General features: G+C 45.1%; 1 protein-coding gene across 1 annotated transcript in view; it reads left to right on the forward strand.

Moving 5' to 3' along the window:
• The window catches only part of WDR70 (WD repeat domain 70), a 215,168-nt gene that overhangs the window by 189,810 nt on the left and 10,677 nt on the right, over positions 1-14,681 (forward strand). Inside the window, exons 12-14 of the mRNA XM_006028943.2 lie at positions 1,309-1,388; positions 2,721-2,837; positions 5,427-5,589. Coding sequence (XP_006029005.1) covers positions 1,309-1,388; positions 2,721-2,837; positions 5,427-5,589 — 360 coding nt within the window. The remainder of the gene's footprint in view (positions 1-1,308; positions 1,389-2,720; positions 2,838-5,426; positions 5,590-14,681) is intronic.

Consider the following 14,681-nt stretch of genomic DNA (forward strand, 5'->3'; position numbering starts at 1 on the left):
CCCAGCTGCACAGAAGTTGGCCAGCGCTGCCCTGTGTTTTAACTAGGTGGTTATATAACAGAATCATAGAAATTTAGGGTTGGAAGGGACCTCAGGAGATCATCTAGTCTGACTCCCTACTCAAAGTAGGACCAGCCCTAACTAGATCATCCCAGCCAAGGCTTTGTCTAGCCAGATCTTGAAACCCTCTAAGGATGGAGATTCCACAACCTCTCTGGGTAGCCAGTTCCAGTGCTTTACAGCCTCCTAGGGAACACGTTTTCCCTAATATCTAACCTAAATTTCTCTTGTTGCAACTTGAGACCATTGCTCCTTGTTCTGTTATTTGCCATCACTGAGAACAGACTAGCTCCATCCTTTTTCAAACCCTCCTACAGGTAGTTGAAGGCTGCAATTAATTCCCCCCTCAGTCTTCTCTCCTCTAGACTAAGTAAGCCCAATTCCCTCAGCCTCGTCTCGTAAGTCATGTTCCCCATCCTCCTAACTATTTTCATTGCCCTCCACTGGACTCTCTCCAACTTGTCCACATCCTTTCTGTAGTGGGGAGCTCAAAACTGGGCACAGGACTCCAGATGTGGCTTCACCAGGTCAGAATAAAGGGGAAGAATCACCTCAGTTTATCTGCTGGCAACACTCCTTTCAATTCAGCTTAATATGCTACTAGTGTTCTTCGCAATAAGGGCACATGGTTGGCTCATATTCAGCTTATTGTCTACGGTAACCCCCAGGTTCATCAGAGCAAATCTCTGACCCTGAGGCTCAAATGAAAGAAGTGTACACTTGCCTATAGTAGTATATATTGCTCATGTAAGCCCTAGTTTAGTGTCTTCAGGCCCAGTCTGGTTTGGGGCTTCCTTTTCCATCCTTTGCAGAAATGTGCATATAGATGCTTAGTGCTTACAGAGGGGCTGAAATAATAGCACCAAGGTAGGCTGCGCTTACTGCCAGCAAAGCTTAAGCAAGCTTTCTCTCCACAGTTCTTAATGAAGCTCCACTTATATTTCAGCATGTCTGCTGCTTAAGAGAGGATAACACGTTTGAACTGTTGCAAACTGAGTGGGAGGGGAGTTTTGTCATAGGCAAGTGGAGGATAAAATAAATCTGCCTCTTTTCGCTTCCCACTTAAACAATACTATAACATGTATTTATCTCTCTAGCCTGCCTTACATGGCCATATATACATGCACACAAGAAGAAACATATTAGTGAACTTTTAAAGTTCTGTTTAACACAGTCAGGAATATTTGTCTTCAATAATTACTACTTGTTATAAAGAAGCAAACTAAGGCATGATATGTTTCCTCCTAGGGGAGCAAAATTATGTGTGGTTAAAACCAAACGGAAAGCTAGACAAGCAGAGACACTTACACAGGATTACATTATAACACGTAAGTAATTTAAATATAACCTTATAAGAAGCTCTTTTGTTTTTGTCATGCATCACATATTTTCCAAAATCTCCAAATCATTTATATTTCCCCTTACACTGTGTCACATTAATAAAGTATTTTCTATTACTTGCACATTTTAATGTTATTTAGGAACTTGTGTGTAGCCAAGAATTCACTTGTTAGTAATAATATTTGTTAGGAGTAGATATGAGCTGTTTCTGGCAAAAGTCTGAATGGCCAAAAGTTTGCCTTTAGAAAGCCAGGGTGGCTTCCTGACTGTTTTGTCCCTAATTGTTTAGTTTTTTCTTGAACATTGTTGTTGAGGCCTGATGAAGATACTTCCGGACGCAGTATGGAAGTGGAAAATGTTTCTAAATTGATCATATCTTAAGTTTCACTTGAGTTTTGTTAAGGGTTGTTGGGCTTTTTGTTAAGATTTGTTGCTGTTGTGTGTGACATTTGTGGGTGGGATGAGTAGGAGCTTTTCAAAAAGCACATTTTTCTATTGTAATTCTTAGAAAAGTAAAATAAGTCCTTTTCTAAAATGGAATATCTTTCCACCTATAAAATTCAGTGAGCCATGCTTCAGTCTCAGAGTTTCATAGGGCTGCTTAACATGCATAAATGTGACTGGAGGGGATTAGGTGTTACTTCTAAAATACAGGCATGTTATTAATCAGCTTGGATTTTCCTCCATCAACCTTTTCTTTGCATACAGCAAAAAGCTTGGATCTGTGCATTAGTCACCTCAGATGCTCTATGCAGACCAATCAAGCACTCTGCTTGCCAACAAATGTTTCAGGCACCTCATATTTCATGAAATCTGCAAAAATAAAATCTAAATATTTATTCCTAGAGGTATACAGCTGTGTCACCTGGACTGTGGTTTTATCAAGTCTAAAACATTAAGCAGGCTTTCAAGAACAACCTGGAAAGTGATATTGATGAGTCAGTGAGTTCTGTCTTCCTCAGTAAAAAAAACCCCACAGTGTTGCCATATTAGAGATCACCCTATGCTGCTGACAATAACCTCCTTTTATTTGGAGGTTAAAAACACCACACAGATCCCATAGCAATTTACTCCAGAATTAGGTATATGTAACTCTGATATTTGAGCCAAATTCTGATTTAGTTAATTAGATTTTTCCAACCTAAATTCACAAAGCACTATAAAACATATTTTCATAAACAATTGTGCAAGCAGGTAAGGCATTCTAGTATCCCTCTTACATGAAAGCTACTCATAATCTGGCCCATAGGATTAAAACTTTAAAGGCAAATATGGACACTAACATTTAGATTTTTTTTTTTAATGCGAATCTTCTTCAGCTCATGCCCTTCCAATGTTCCGTGAACCACGACAACGAAGTACGAGGAAACAGTTGGAAAAGGATAGATTGGATCCTGTGAAATCTCACAAACCAGAACCTCCAGTAGCAGGACCAGGTAATCCAGACTTGTTATAAGCAAATGGAAAATTATACTGGAGATCTATAAGTATCTCTTGCTCATGCTTCTTTAGATTTAAGAATGTAAGAAGTGCCATACTGGGTCAGACCAATGGTCCATCTAGCCCTGGATGCTTTACAGGGAGAGCATTGAACTAGATATTATCTAGAGTTATCTATCCCATATTCAGTACCCTCCCTGGCATCCACTGTTATTGGTTTAAGAGATGCCAGAGGAAACATCTCTAACCATTCTGTTCAATAGCCATTAATAGATCTATCACCCATGAATTTTATCCAGTCCCTTTTTAATGTGGCTATGCTATCTGCCTCTACCATCTCCTGTGGCAGTGAATGTAACTACGAGTCACATAAAAGAAGTGCTTTCTCTTGTCCATTTTAAACCTGTCACCCTTCAGTGGGTGCCCCCTTGTTCTAGTATTCTGGGACTTGGTGAACACCAGTTCACTGGTCACTTCGTATACAACTTTCATGGTTTCATAGGTCACTGTCATATCCCCCCTCAGCCTTCTCCTGTACTTCAATCATTATTTGGATAGACACTGTCTTTGGCCCATCTACATGTTAAACTTAAAGCATCCACATACAGAGTTTGGATGAGTTGTTATAGGCTGGGTCAGCACCCCTCTCCTCCCCCCTCCCCCCATGCAACAACTCATCAAAACTACCTATGGGGCTTTGAGCAGGTGGAGACCAGTGTTCAGGAGTGGGGCAGGCACAATCCACTCCCTGCCCAGTGGCGGGGAGGGGGGAGCTGTGGGGCAGGCAGGTGTGCATGTGGCATGGAAGTGATTCAGCAGAGCTTGCCTGGTCTGGGGCTGCCCCCACAGTGCTCCACGTGGGGCCAAGCCATGGGGACAGCTTACATGTGCAACTTCTGGCAGGGCTGAACCCAGTGCATCTGCAGCCAGCCAGGTGCTGCTCTGCTCTCTTGCCTCCAGCAGGAACCGCCAGGCTGAGGCTTCCCGCATGCCTGCCCAGAGCAGCTTGGCAGGGCAGGGGCAGAAGAAGGAGGAGCCACCGCTGGAGGCAAGGGGAGCACAGCATCATCCAACCAGCTGCAGCCGCACTGGGAACGACCCCACTGGAGGCTGTACTTCCTGGCCGGGCCCTAGGTCGGCAGGGCTGTTCTGCTCCCCTTGCCTCCTGCACTTGCTATGCCATTCTGGGCGGGCAGGAGGGAAGCTTCAGTCAAGCGGCTCCTGTCCCAGTGCGCAGGGCTCCAATCCAGTTCACAGCTGTTTTCTACCTGCTGCAGCTGCCTACAGGTGACTGCTCATCTCACTAGGCAGATGGAATGGGTGGAAGGCAGCTGGGAGCTGCAGCCAAAGCCTTGCATGCTGGGGCAGGAGCCACCTCACTGAAATTCCCCCCAACTCCTGCCCCTCGGCGCAGCAAGGGCAGGAGTTGCAGCTGGAGGTGAGGGGAGTGAAACAGCCTCCGCAACCTGGGCCCCGGCCAGCATGCACTTCTTCCAGCAGGGAGTTCCCGGTGTGGCTGCAGCTGGTTGGGTGCTGCTCTGCTCCCCTCACCTGCAGCAGTAGCTTCTCCTGCTCCTGTTGCACTGCTCCAGGAAGGTGGGTAGGTGGGTGGGAAGCTTCAGCCAAGTGGCTCCTGCTGGAGGTGACGGAAGCAGAGCTACACCAGGAACAACCCCTCCAGAAGCTGCACATGCTGGCCAGGGCCTGGGCCAGCGGGTATGGGCAGTGTAGTGTGGTGTGGGCTGCCTCAACAGGAGTGGGTGGGGCTTGGCCCCATGCAGACCTCCATGGGGGCAGCCAGGGGCTGGATTGTCAGTTTGTGGGCTGAATCCAGCCTTCAGGCCATATTTTGCCCACCCCTGCCTTAAATAGTCTCCCAGCCACATATTCAATCAGCTAAAGGCATGATAAAAAGAGGAATAAGCTACAAAGTTATTACACATATTTTGTTGAATAACTTTGTAGTTGTTTCCTATCATGCCATTAATTGAATTGTGTGTGTCACACCTCGGCTAGGAGATTGCAGCAGCTGCAGTCTCCCAGCTACAGGAGCATGGGGGGTGCCTCCATGGCTCGGTGCCTGATCAGGTGAGAGGGCTCCCAGTCGTGGGAGCTTGCTTCTTTGCCAGTGCAGGGAGAGTCCAGGATCAGGCTCCCCCTGCAACAGCAGTAAGGCATGATGGGATCTGATTTGAAAATCCACAATCACACTCCTGCCATGCACACCTGGCATGGAAGGAGACGCGATTATGTGGATTACTCTTTAGATCCTATTACACCTTTACCTGCATGTGTAGGGAGGCCATCAAATACGTGTTTGCACAGTGCCTAGAGCAATAGACATTGCTCACTGGTTGAAGTGTTGCTATGAATAACTAAGCACTCCATTTTTTACCGGACCCATAATGTATTCAGGAGAAGTCTTGTGTGAAAATAGTTCTCAATGCATTTTCTGTTCTGTATATCTACTTCCTCAATAATATTGTGTAGCTCCCATACTCCATCCGTGTTAGAGACGCAGGCATATTTAGCTTCTCTGGCTATTTTTTTAATTTCTCTCTTAAATTATTATTTTTCTGTTGTAGGTCGTGGTGGCCGTGTTGGAACACATGGTGGTACCTTGTCATCATATATAGTCAAGAATATTGCACTGGATAAGACTGATGATAGCAACCCTCGAGAGGCCATTTTACGTCATGCAAAGGAAGCTGAGGAAAACCCATACTGGGTTGCGCCAGCATATTCTAAGTAAGGAAATAATTTAAAATACAAGTAATACTTCTTAAACCCACTGGGAGTTCAGTATAAATAGAAGAAATATATTTTTAACAGCATTCTCTGTCTCTTCTGGATTCTTGCCATGCATGTGTAAACTAACAGTATGTCAAGCTCTAATATGAAGGTAGTATTTGAAGCACATTAAGCTATTAAAAGTATAAATATCAATTTTTAAAAATAGTCTTTCAGGACTCAAAAACTATTTTAAAGCTTGCTAAACTCACTAGTCATAATAGTGTTTATTCTGCTAAATCTGTTGTAGTTAAACCCCACTAAGCACCCTTACTTTATGGGTAAGGACAGACATTACACATAAACTGGTTTAAGTGATCAGAAACTGGTTTAAATCTGTCACAGAACAGCTGTTCAGTGCACATAAGCTGGTTTGAAAATGACTGAAACCAGTTTGAGATAAACCTGGTTGAATGTAGTATCAGACTTAACTTATTGGCTCAAACTGGTTTATGCAATGTCTGTCCCAGACCTCTTGCTGGTTTAAGTTCAACCAAATTCCCCCAGCATCCCAGCATGCTCTCTCGGCTGGGCGGGGCTCTCTGCTCCACAGCAGGGCTGGCCTCTCCCCTTTGCTCCCTGGCTGTAGCTCCAGCAGAGACTTGCAGACACAGAGCGTGTGCCTGACCTCTCTCTGCTAAGCAGGGTTTATTTCCCCCTCCCCTCCCCTCCCCACCCCCACCTTTCACAGACATCTCACCATTAACTAGCGGACCACATGCTAGCTACAGTCTGTGCTGTGGAAGATGACAAAGGCAGGCAGGCTTTTTGGAGCTAATCAACAGGTATCTTAATGTCCTTCCTTGGAAAAGCTGTTTAAGAACAGCTTCGAGACAGACTTTGTCTTCTTAATGGGTTGAAAAATACTGAGTTAGGGGTGATAAACATTCCCTGCTGGGCTGCTCAGGAGCGGCAAGAACATCAGAGCATCCTTCCAGGGCCTGGCCATGCCCCCCTCAGCTCAGCATTGTGGAAGGGACGGGAGGGCTGCTCTAGCACCCCCAGGCTTCTAGCCTGAGCCAATGCAGGCATGTGCCTGCATTTCTAGAATGAAAAGGGAATGTCTATTCACCTCCAAATCGGTTCAAGCTTTGCTGGTAAAGATTGAACCAATTCATCAACATTTTTTATTCCAAATTATTGGTGTTAACAGTATAACACTTTTTCATATCTAGACCTCAAAATGCCTCCCATGCAAGGTAAGAATCAATAAGACAAATTTTACAGCTGCAGGAAGTAAGTTGTACAGAGAAATTAAATGGTTTGCACAAGATCATTTAGCAGGCAGAGTTGTGAACAGCTATGCTTCTAATTCCCAGTCCAGTGTTTTATTTCCTAGAATTACTTCCTGTAATTTTTATCTTTATAATTAGAAAATAAAGTAAAAGGCAAATTTGAAAACTACCTGCAGGCTTACAGCAATGTAATAGTAGTGGCTGTTTGGGTTTTGGACAGCTGGAACAAGAGACAATCTGAACAGGGTGCAGGTCCCAGGGCAAATCAGCCTGTGCAGGGCCCCACCCCTGGATCTGAGGAAGCCGGCAACAGATTTGGTGGCGGAGGGGAGAGGGTGCCAAGTGGCTGGATGCTCCAGATTCGGCAGGGGTCCGGCAGCAGTGTGGAGTTACTGCCGCTGCTCCACCTGGCTCTGTGGGGCCCTCCAAAGTGCGAGGCCCGGGGCGGTCACCCTGATTCACACACCCCCACACCCCCCACCAGGGATGGCTCTGGTTGGGACCATGGGACCATACTGTTAGGCATCTGAATGCTATCCTGTTCTTCCCTGCTCAAATCCTGAATACCCATTAATGCTAAAGGCAAGTGGGTCCTTCTTCACCTCCTTCCCAGGTCTTGTGACTTGTTCTTGAGGCTCAGATGAAGGCAGGTTACAAAAGTATACAAATTAATGTCACATTTTCAGTGACTTGAGCAGGGCAGAGTCCTGCTCAAGGATAAATTTTATCCTAATAGGTGAAATAGGATCTCCCTTGGTTTCTAACCTACACCATGTCACGAGACTGGCCACAAAACAAGTGCTACTGACCTAGCCTGGATTTGAATGGGTAATTATTAACTCGTGCAGCACCTATGGCTTTGTTATAAAATATTTAAAATAAATGACTAATACAATTCAACCTACATTACCAGTTGCAATTAAGAAGTATTTAAAAGCATGATTTTGTACAGTTTACTGCAGTAGAGATTCAATGTATGGCCATTTAAATTATCTAGGGATTCAGATGTGCAAGAGAGGAAATTTACTATGAAATCTACTTTATTTATTGTCATTTAGAAAATGTTCTCAGAAGTAGGTACAGCTACTCATTCCATCAATAGGTTGGCATCTTTTTGTATTTTTGGCCAGGTAATGTCACTGATTGTATATTAAGTTTCATCCCTGACACCTGCAATGTAATATACATGAAAGTTTTAAAACATAGCGGTATTGCAGAAGGCTCGCTGTGTCAGGTGGGCAGATTTCATTACGGTATCTTGTTAAAAGATGTAGCTGCAGGGGAAGAAAAGAGCTGGCTGAGAAGTGGGGAGGATGCAAGTCCAGAATGCTATTAGCTTACACACCAGACGGTGATATGTGTGTGGGGGAGTCGGACAATAGCCAACAGCTTACTGGCTTGTCAGTGATAAATTTCATGCCAATGAAATTGCCATTAGCCTTGCTTTGGAAACTTGTTTTTAAGAATTATCCCGTGGCATATGCAATTTAAAGTTAATTTTTATTTATATAAGCACACAAAAATGTAGTACTTTTCTCTATATCATATTATATTTTTGCTGACCTTTATCCTTTACATACTTGATGTTAAAGAAAAAATGCATGTCTGTATTTTATGCTATATTTGCACATACAGACCTAGACCTTATCCAGTTATATGACAACCAGGGATCCAGGTTTTCTGTTTCTCACAGAAAAACAACCCCCCCCCCCCCCCACAAAAAAAAAAAAAAAAAAGGATTTCCACCTTGACTAGGAAAAATGCAAATTTTTCATTTTAGCAGATAAAAATGCAGATTTTCCACTTATGCTAAGAGCTCTCTGCAGGCTGGCAGAGTTCCAGCCTGCAAAGGGCTGGGGAGAGCAGAAGAAGGGCAGTCAGGCAGGGAGGTGCCATGTACAAGTGTGTGCTCACACATGCACATGGTTGCTAGGCAGCAGTTGGGCAGGGCTGGGGCTGGGGCAGCTGCCTAGCCAGGGTTGTGCTTGGGGCCCGGGGCTGGAATGCATGGCTGCAGGGCCTGGGCGGGGAGCGGGACAGGGCTGTAGGCAGCTGGTGCAGAGAGGAGAGGGGGCTGGCACTCTGCTGCTGCATGCACTCCTGGGTAGAGCAGGAGGGCGCACGTCCCCCAGATCCATGTGCAGGATGGGGGCGGACTGCCTGCTATGGGCTTAGGCTTATTGCCCCAGCTGCCACAGCAGAATGGAGTGCAGAGCCCAGCTCCCCCTCCCCCACAGGCAGCATGGCTGGAGCAGAGCCTGTCAGGGGTGGGACAGGGCCTCCACTGCCCAGTGGGCAGGACCCAGCACAACTAGGCAGAGTGGGGCTGGGTGGGGAAGCTCCTTGCTGCTGCAAGCCCTGTGCTGCCCTGGCAAAGTGCCCTCTGCCCAGCTGGCAGCACTGGGGACGGTGGCACAGAATTGTGCCCCTTGCTGTTGCCACGTGGGCAGGAGGTGCCTCACCAGGGTGACACAAAGCTCCCAGTGGCAGCACTGAGCTTCCTCACCTGGCCTTGCTCTGCCCTGCCACACTGGGTCCACTGGGCTGTGGAGGCCCTTGGGAGAGGGCAGCAGGGTGGGGAACCCGAGCCTGCAGAATCCAGCCCGCATTGCCCTCCCCACCCCTGACAAGCTCTGCTCCAGCCATGCTGTCTGTGGGAGTGGGGGAGCCGGGCTCTGTACTCTATTCTGCTGTGGTAGCCAGAGCTTGGGCACTTCTGGGTGGGGGCAGGGGACTGCAGATCTGGGTCCTGGCCCCATAGACCTGGCAGCTTGGGGCTTTCTCCGGCAGGGCTGGGGAAGGCAGGAGGCTGTGGATGGCAAGTGAGGGGCAGCAGCAGGGCTAGGGACTGTGGGTGGGGAGTGAGCGGCCTAGATGAACAAAGCGGGGAGGGGAAGCTCTGATTTTTCCATGATAAAGAACCCAAAATCAAATACCAAAATATGTAGGTACTTAGAATTTATTCTATTATAGTGATTGAGGCATTGGTATGCTTCCATTTTGCTTTAAAATTTAAACTATATCAATAAAATATTGTGTTTAGTAGATACCGAGAGAGAGAGAGAGAGAGATGTTTCATTTTAATCAGATTTGGGGTTTTTTAATCAGAGAATTTGCAATTTTCAAATAGAGAATACCGGATCCCTGATGATAACTAACTATTCGTACACACAGCTATAGTTTTTATATGCACACGCGCGCGCGCGCGCACGCACACACACACACACTCTATTATATATAGTATGTATATTATTTATATAATAACTTGTATATTATATTCATGTAATTGTTTGTACCTATATAGTTTTATAGTTGTTGTATAAATACACATGCCTTATTTGTACATCATTTTTCAGGCTTTTTCCAAAGTACATATTTAATAAAAATATTCAAAATGGAAGTAATGATTATGCTAAATAATTATGTATAATTTATAGTACAGTACTGCCCAGAAGACCTAATTGGAATCTGGGTCTCATAATAGGTTATATACAGACATGCAGAAAAACATGGATGTGACCTGAAGGAACTGCTGCATGTAGTATGCTGGAAAATTGTGTTTTAATTATAACGGGAATCCATTTAATGCACTATTTTAGTACAATTAGTACTACTACTAGTACCTACTACAATTAGTAGGTATTCATTTTTAAAAGCCTGCTTAAGGGATTTAGGGTCTACAAAACATATTCTTATAAAATCTGATTTGTTCTTCTGGCTATTGGAGCAGCTTTTAGAAACTTTACTCCTTTGTTGATTTTCTTTCTAGGTTTCTTTGGCAGTGTTTTATTTTTATATGTGTGTTTGTTATTTGTCCTTCAAATTCAAAGATGACCATGACATCACTGGTTGTTTTGGTTTCTGTGAATACATGAATGGCTGATCAGGCCAGTTTGTGCTTTGAACTCTCTATGGCACACTCAGCAAGAGATGCCACTTCGGGTTGCTTGATCAACAGGAAACGTGCTGCTGGTGCAAGATTTACGTTTTTTGCACTTCTGCTCTGCCTCAGCAGTTTTTATCTGCTCATAAATGGTAACTCCAATATGGATGTGGCTTTGCCAGGTGGAACAATCATGAGCAAGATTTTCCCAAGACTTTGGGTCAAAGCTGAACTGTTTCAAGGATGACTTGAGGGATTCCTTGAAGCATTTCTTCTGGCCTCCCTGAAAGTGCTTTCCCTCCTTTAGCTTACCATAAAAGATCTTCTTTGGCAGTTGCTCATCTGACATCCTGGTGACATGGCCATCTCATCTGTGATTTCATCAACAGTGCGGTGATGCTTGGAATGCCTGCTCACGTAAGAACCTCAGTGTCTGGGACCTTGTCTTGCCATCTTATTCTCATCAGTTTCTTCAGACAGCCCATGTGAAAGTGGTTCACCTTCATAAGATGGTGTTTGTACACCATCCAGGTTTTACCTGCGTACATCAGGATTGGCAACACACTGGCTTTGTAGACCTTTAGTTTTGTTTGTTGACTGATGTCTCTGCACTCCCCCACATTTACATGTAGTCTGCAGAAGGCCACACTTGCTTTAGCAATTTTGGCGTTGGTTTCATCATCAATGTGAACTGCTGCCAAAGATAGGTAAACTTGTCCACTAGGGCTGTGTAAAATTTCGACATGTGTTTTGAGCTCGAAACAGTGAAATCGAAACAAAACTAAAGGCTTTGAAACAGCCTCGAAACTAAACAAGGGCAGTCAAAACATTTTGAGTTTCAAAGCTGGGCTTGCTTGCAGCTAAAGAAAAATTAAGGAGCAGGGGGAAAAGGGTGAAGGACTGCTCTGGTATTGACATGTGTAGCTGGCCAGTGACTGTCATCTTTCCCTGAGGTGCTTTCCAATCCCAAAGCTCTGGGAGAGGGATGGAAAAACAGCATAAAAAGCATTGTTTGAACTGGGCTTTCTCTGTGCCTTCATACTTACAAGTGACACAAGTTTTGTTCTGAACAGTTTGAGGTGCAGTTTCCCAGAAACCCCTGCACTTATCTCCTTGAAATTTGGCAGGCTCCATGGCCTCAGTAGGGGCTACCATGCCTGCAGTTTTCACCATGCTGTGCCTTAACACACACATTATATGAATGTTGCTTTCAAGACTTTGAGGTGCAAGTTTCCCAGAAACCCCTGTACAGGGCAGAGAACATCATACTGAAGAGGGTTGGGGCCAACACACAGCCCTGCCTGACTCCATTTGTGACTGGAAATGGTTCAGATGACTCAACGTCATCCACAATGTGAGCGAGCATGCCATCATAGAATTGCCGAACCATTGCAATGAATTTCTCTGGGGAACTGAATTTTGCTATGATCTTCCAAAGGCCTTCCTGAATGACTGTATCATATGCTTTTGTCAGGGCAATGAAAGTCTTGTACAGGTTGGAGTTTTGTTCCTGGCATTTCTTCTGAAGTTGACAAGCCATGTCTATGGTCCCACCTCCTTTCCTGAAACCACACTGACTCTCAGGCAAGACTTCTTGTTCAATGTGTTGTACAAGGCAATTCAGCAGAATCCTGGCAAGGATTTTACCTGCTATTGACAGCAAGGAGATGCCCGATGGTTCTCACAGAATTGTCTATTGCCTCTCCACTTATACAAGTGGTTGATGGATGCATCCTTGTACTCCTGGGTTATAGTACCTTGAGTCCACATTGGCTGGCAGTGTTCAGACCGTTTCAAAGCCACATGTGAGCCTCCAGCCTTGTAGACCTCTGCTGGTATAGCATCTGCTCCAGGTGCTTTACCATTTGACAGCCAATTAATTACTTTCACGGTCTCAGTTAGCATTGGAGGATCAGCAAGAGCTATGTTAATGTCTACCTGAGGCAGTCGATCAACTGCCTTCTCATTAATAGATGATTGTTGATCAAGGATGTTGAAGTGTTCTGCTCATCTCTGCAGTATCTTTCATTTATCAATGAGCAATGTGGTGCTATCAGCACTCAGTATTAGAGATGTTCCTGATGACTGGCCCATAGATTGTCCTCAGCACATCATAGAAGTTCTTCATATTGTTCCTGTCTAAATAGGACTGAATTTCATCTGCCTTGTTGCTTAGCCATGAGTTTTGCATCTCTCTGAGTTTGCATTGGACAATCTTCTTGATGTTATTGAAGGCTGCCACCTTAGATGTTGAAGTGCTGTCTTCTAAGCAGGCCTTATGGAACCAATGTTTCTCGTTCAGTAGTCTCTCTTTCAGTATCATTTTCATCAAACCAGTCTTGATGTTTACGTGTGGTGGGACTGAAGGTATTAGATGCAGCTGAGTAGACAGTCTCTGAAGGATGCCCAGTTTCTTTAACGTTATTGAAGTTTACATCAGTTGTTACTAGTTGGCTGCTCAGTTCTTCAACAAATGCCCATTTCACATTCTCCTGTTTCAATTTGAAGACACTGAACTTTTGGGGTGCTTTTTTGCCTTGTGGTTGTCTGCTAGGATGTATCCAGATATTCAGCTTTGAAACTATGAGCCTGTGGTCAGTCCAGCATTCTGTACTTCTCATGACCTTTGTCACGCCATCCTATCTGTCTCTTTTCCTGATGATGATGTAATCAATGAGATGCCACTGCTTGGAGCATGGGTGCATCCAAGATGTCTTGTTGTGGTTTTGCAGGCAAAAGACTGTTGGTGATGAGAAGGTTGTGTTTGGCACATTTTCTCAGCAGGAGAAGCCTGTTGCTATTGCATTTTCCAAGGCCATTTTTTTTTCAGATTACACCTGGCAGTGTCTGGTGATCTGCAACAACTCTAGCAGTAGTCACCAAGGATGATGAGCTTGCCTGCCTTTGGCACTTTTGCAGTAAGAGACTCCAGATCTTCATAAAATTTGTCCTTAATCACATCTGGGTTGGTCATAGTGGGTTCATAGGCACTAATGATAATTACACATCTTTGCCCAGACAGTGAGAGTCTCATTAGCATGAGTGTGTCATTCATTCCCTTTGGGAGATTTGTAAACTTGCTGACTAGCTGTGTTTTGATGGCACACCCAACACCAGCTTCACATCACTCTTTACTACAGCCACTCCAGAAGGAGGTGTAATGGGCTACTTTTTCAGTTAGTTATCCTTCTTCAGCTAAGCAAATTTCACTATCTGAATGTTGACTCTGGCTAGTTCTCTACCACCTAGAGTTGTTCTTCTCTCTAGTCAATCTGCCATTGTACACTCCATTAGCGTACACACATTCCAAGCACTGATTTGTGAGTGGTGTTACCTTTGGGGTTTTTTTCCTTTTTGTGTGGCTTTTGCCCGCTATAGCCCATCAGCCGCAGTATGCTCACTAGGATTAACGTGAAACAGACAATGTTCTGAGCACCTTTTCTAGCCCCTTTCTCATGCCTCTGGAAGTGAGCAGTGTGATGCTAAGTAGGGCTACTCAGTCATGCAGAGAGCTTCCAAATTCCGCTGCTGCTTAGTCCAGTGAAAAGCGACCCTATGCCCTGAGCTGCCTGTGTGCAGGTCTGCAACTACAGCTCCCGATGTATCCATATCTGCTGCTTTGCTACTCGCCCATCACCACAGGACTGGAGTGTGTCTATGGGGAGGCAGGGGAGATATAGCGATGTCATGACTTATGGGCGAGTTGGATTGAAGTGAGGGAAAGTTGTGCAGAGTCACCCTAACTTGCTCATCCAGGCTTATCTAAATCCAGTGGAACGACAGGGCTGAGACGTCTGAAGACAAGTCTGGATGCAGTGAATTGCCATCAGGTCCTGCAGCACCTGAACTGATTCCCTATACCAGGGGTGTCCAACCTTTTTGAATGTGGGGCCGGATCACGAACTTTTTATCACCCAGTGGGCCGGCGAGCC

Source organism: Alligator sinensis, unplaced genomic scaffold, assembly GCF_000455745.1.
Source record: "Alligator sinensis unplaced genomic scaffold, ASM45574v1 scaffold881_1, whole genome shotgun sequence".
NCBI classification, from domain to species: Eukaryota; Metazoa; Chordata; order Crocodylia; family Alligatoridae; genus Alligator; species Alligator sinensis.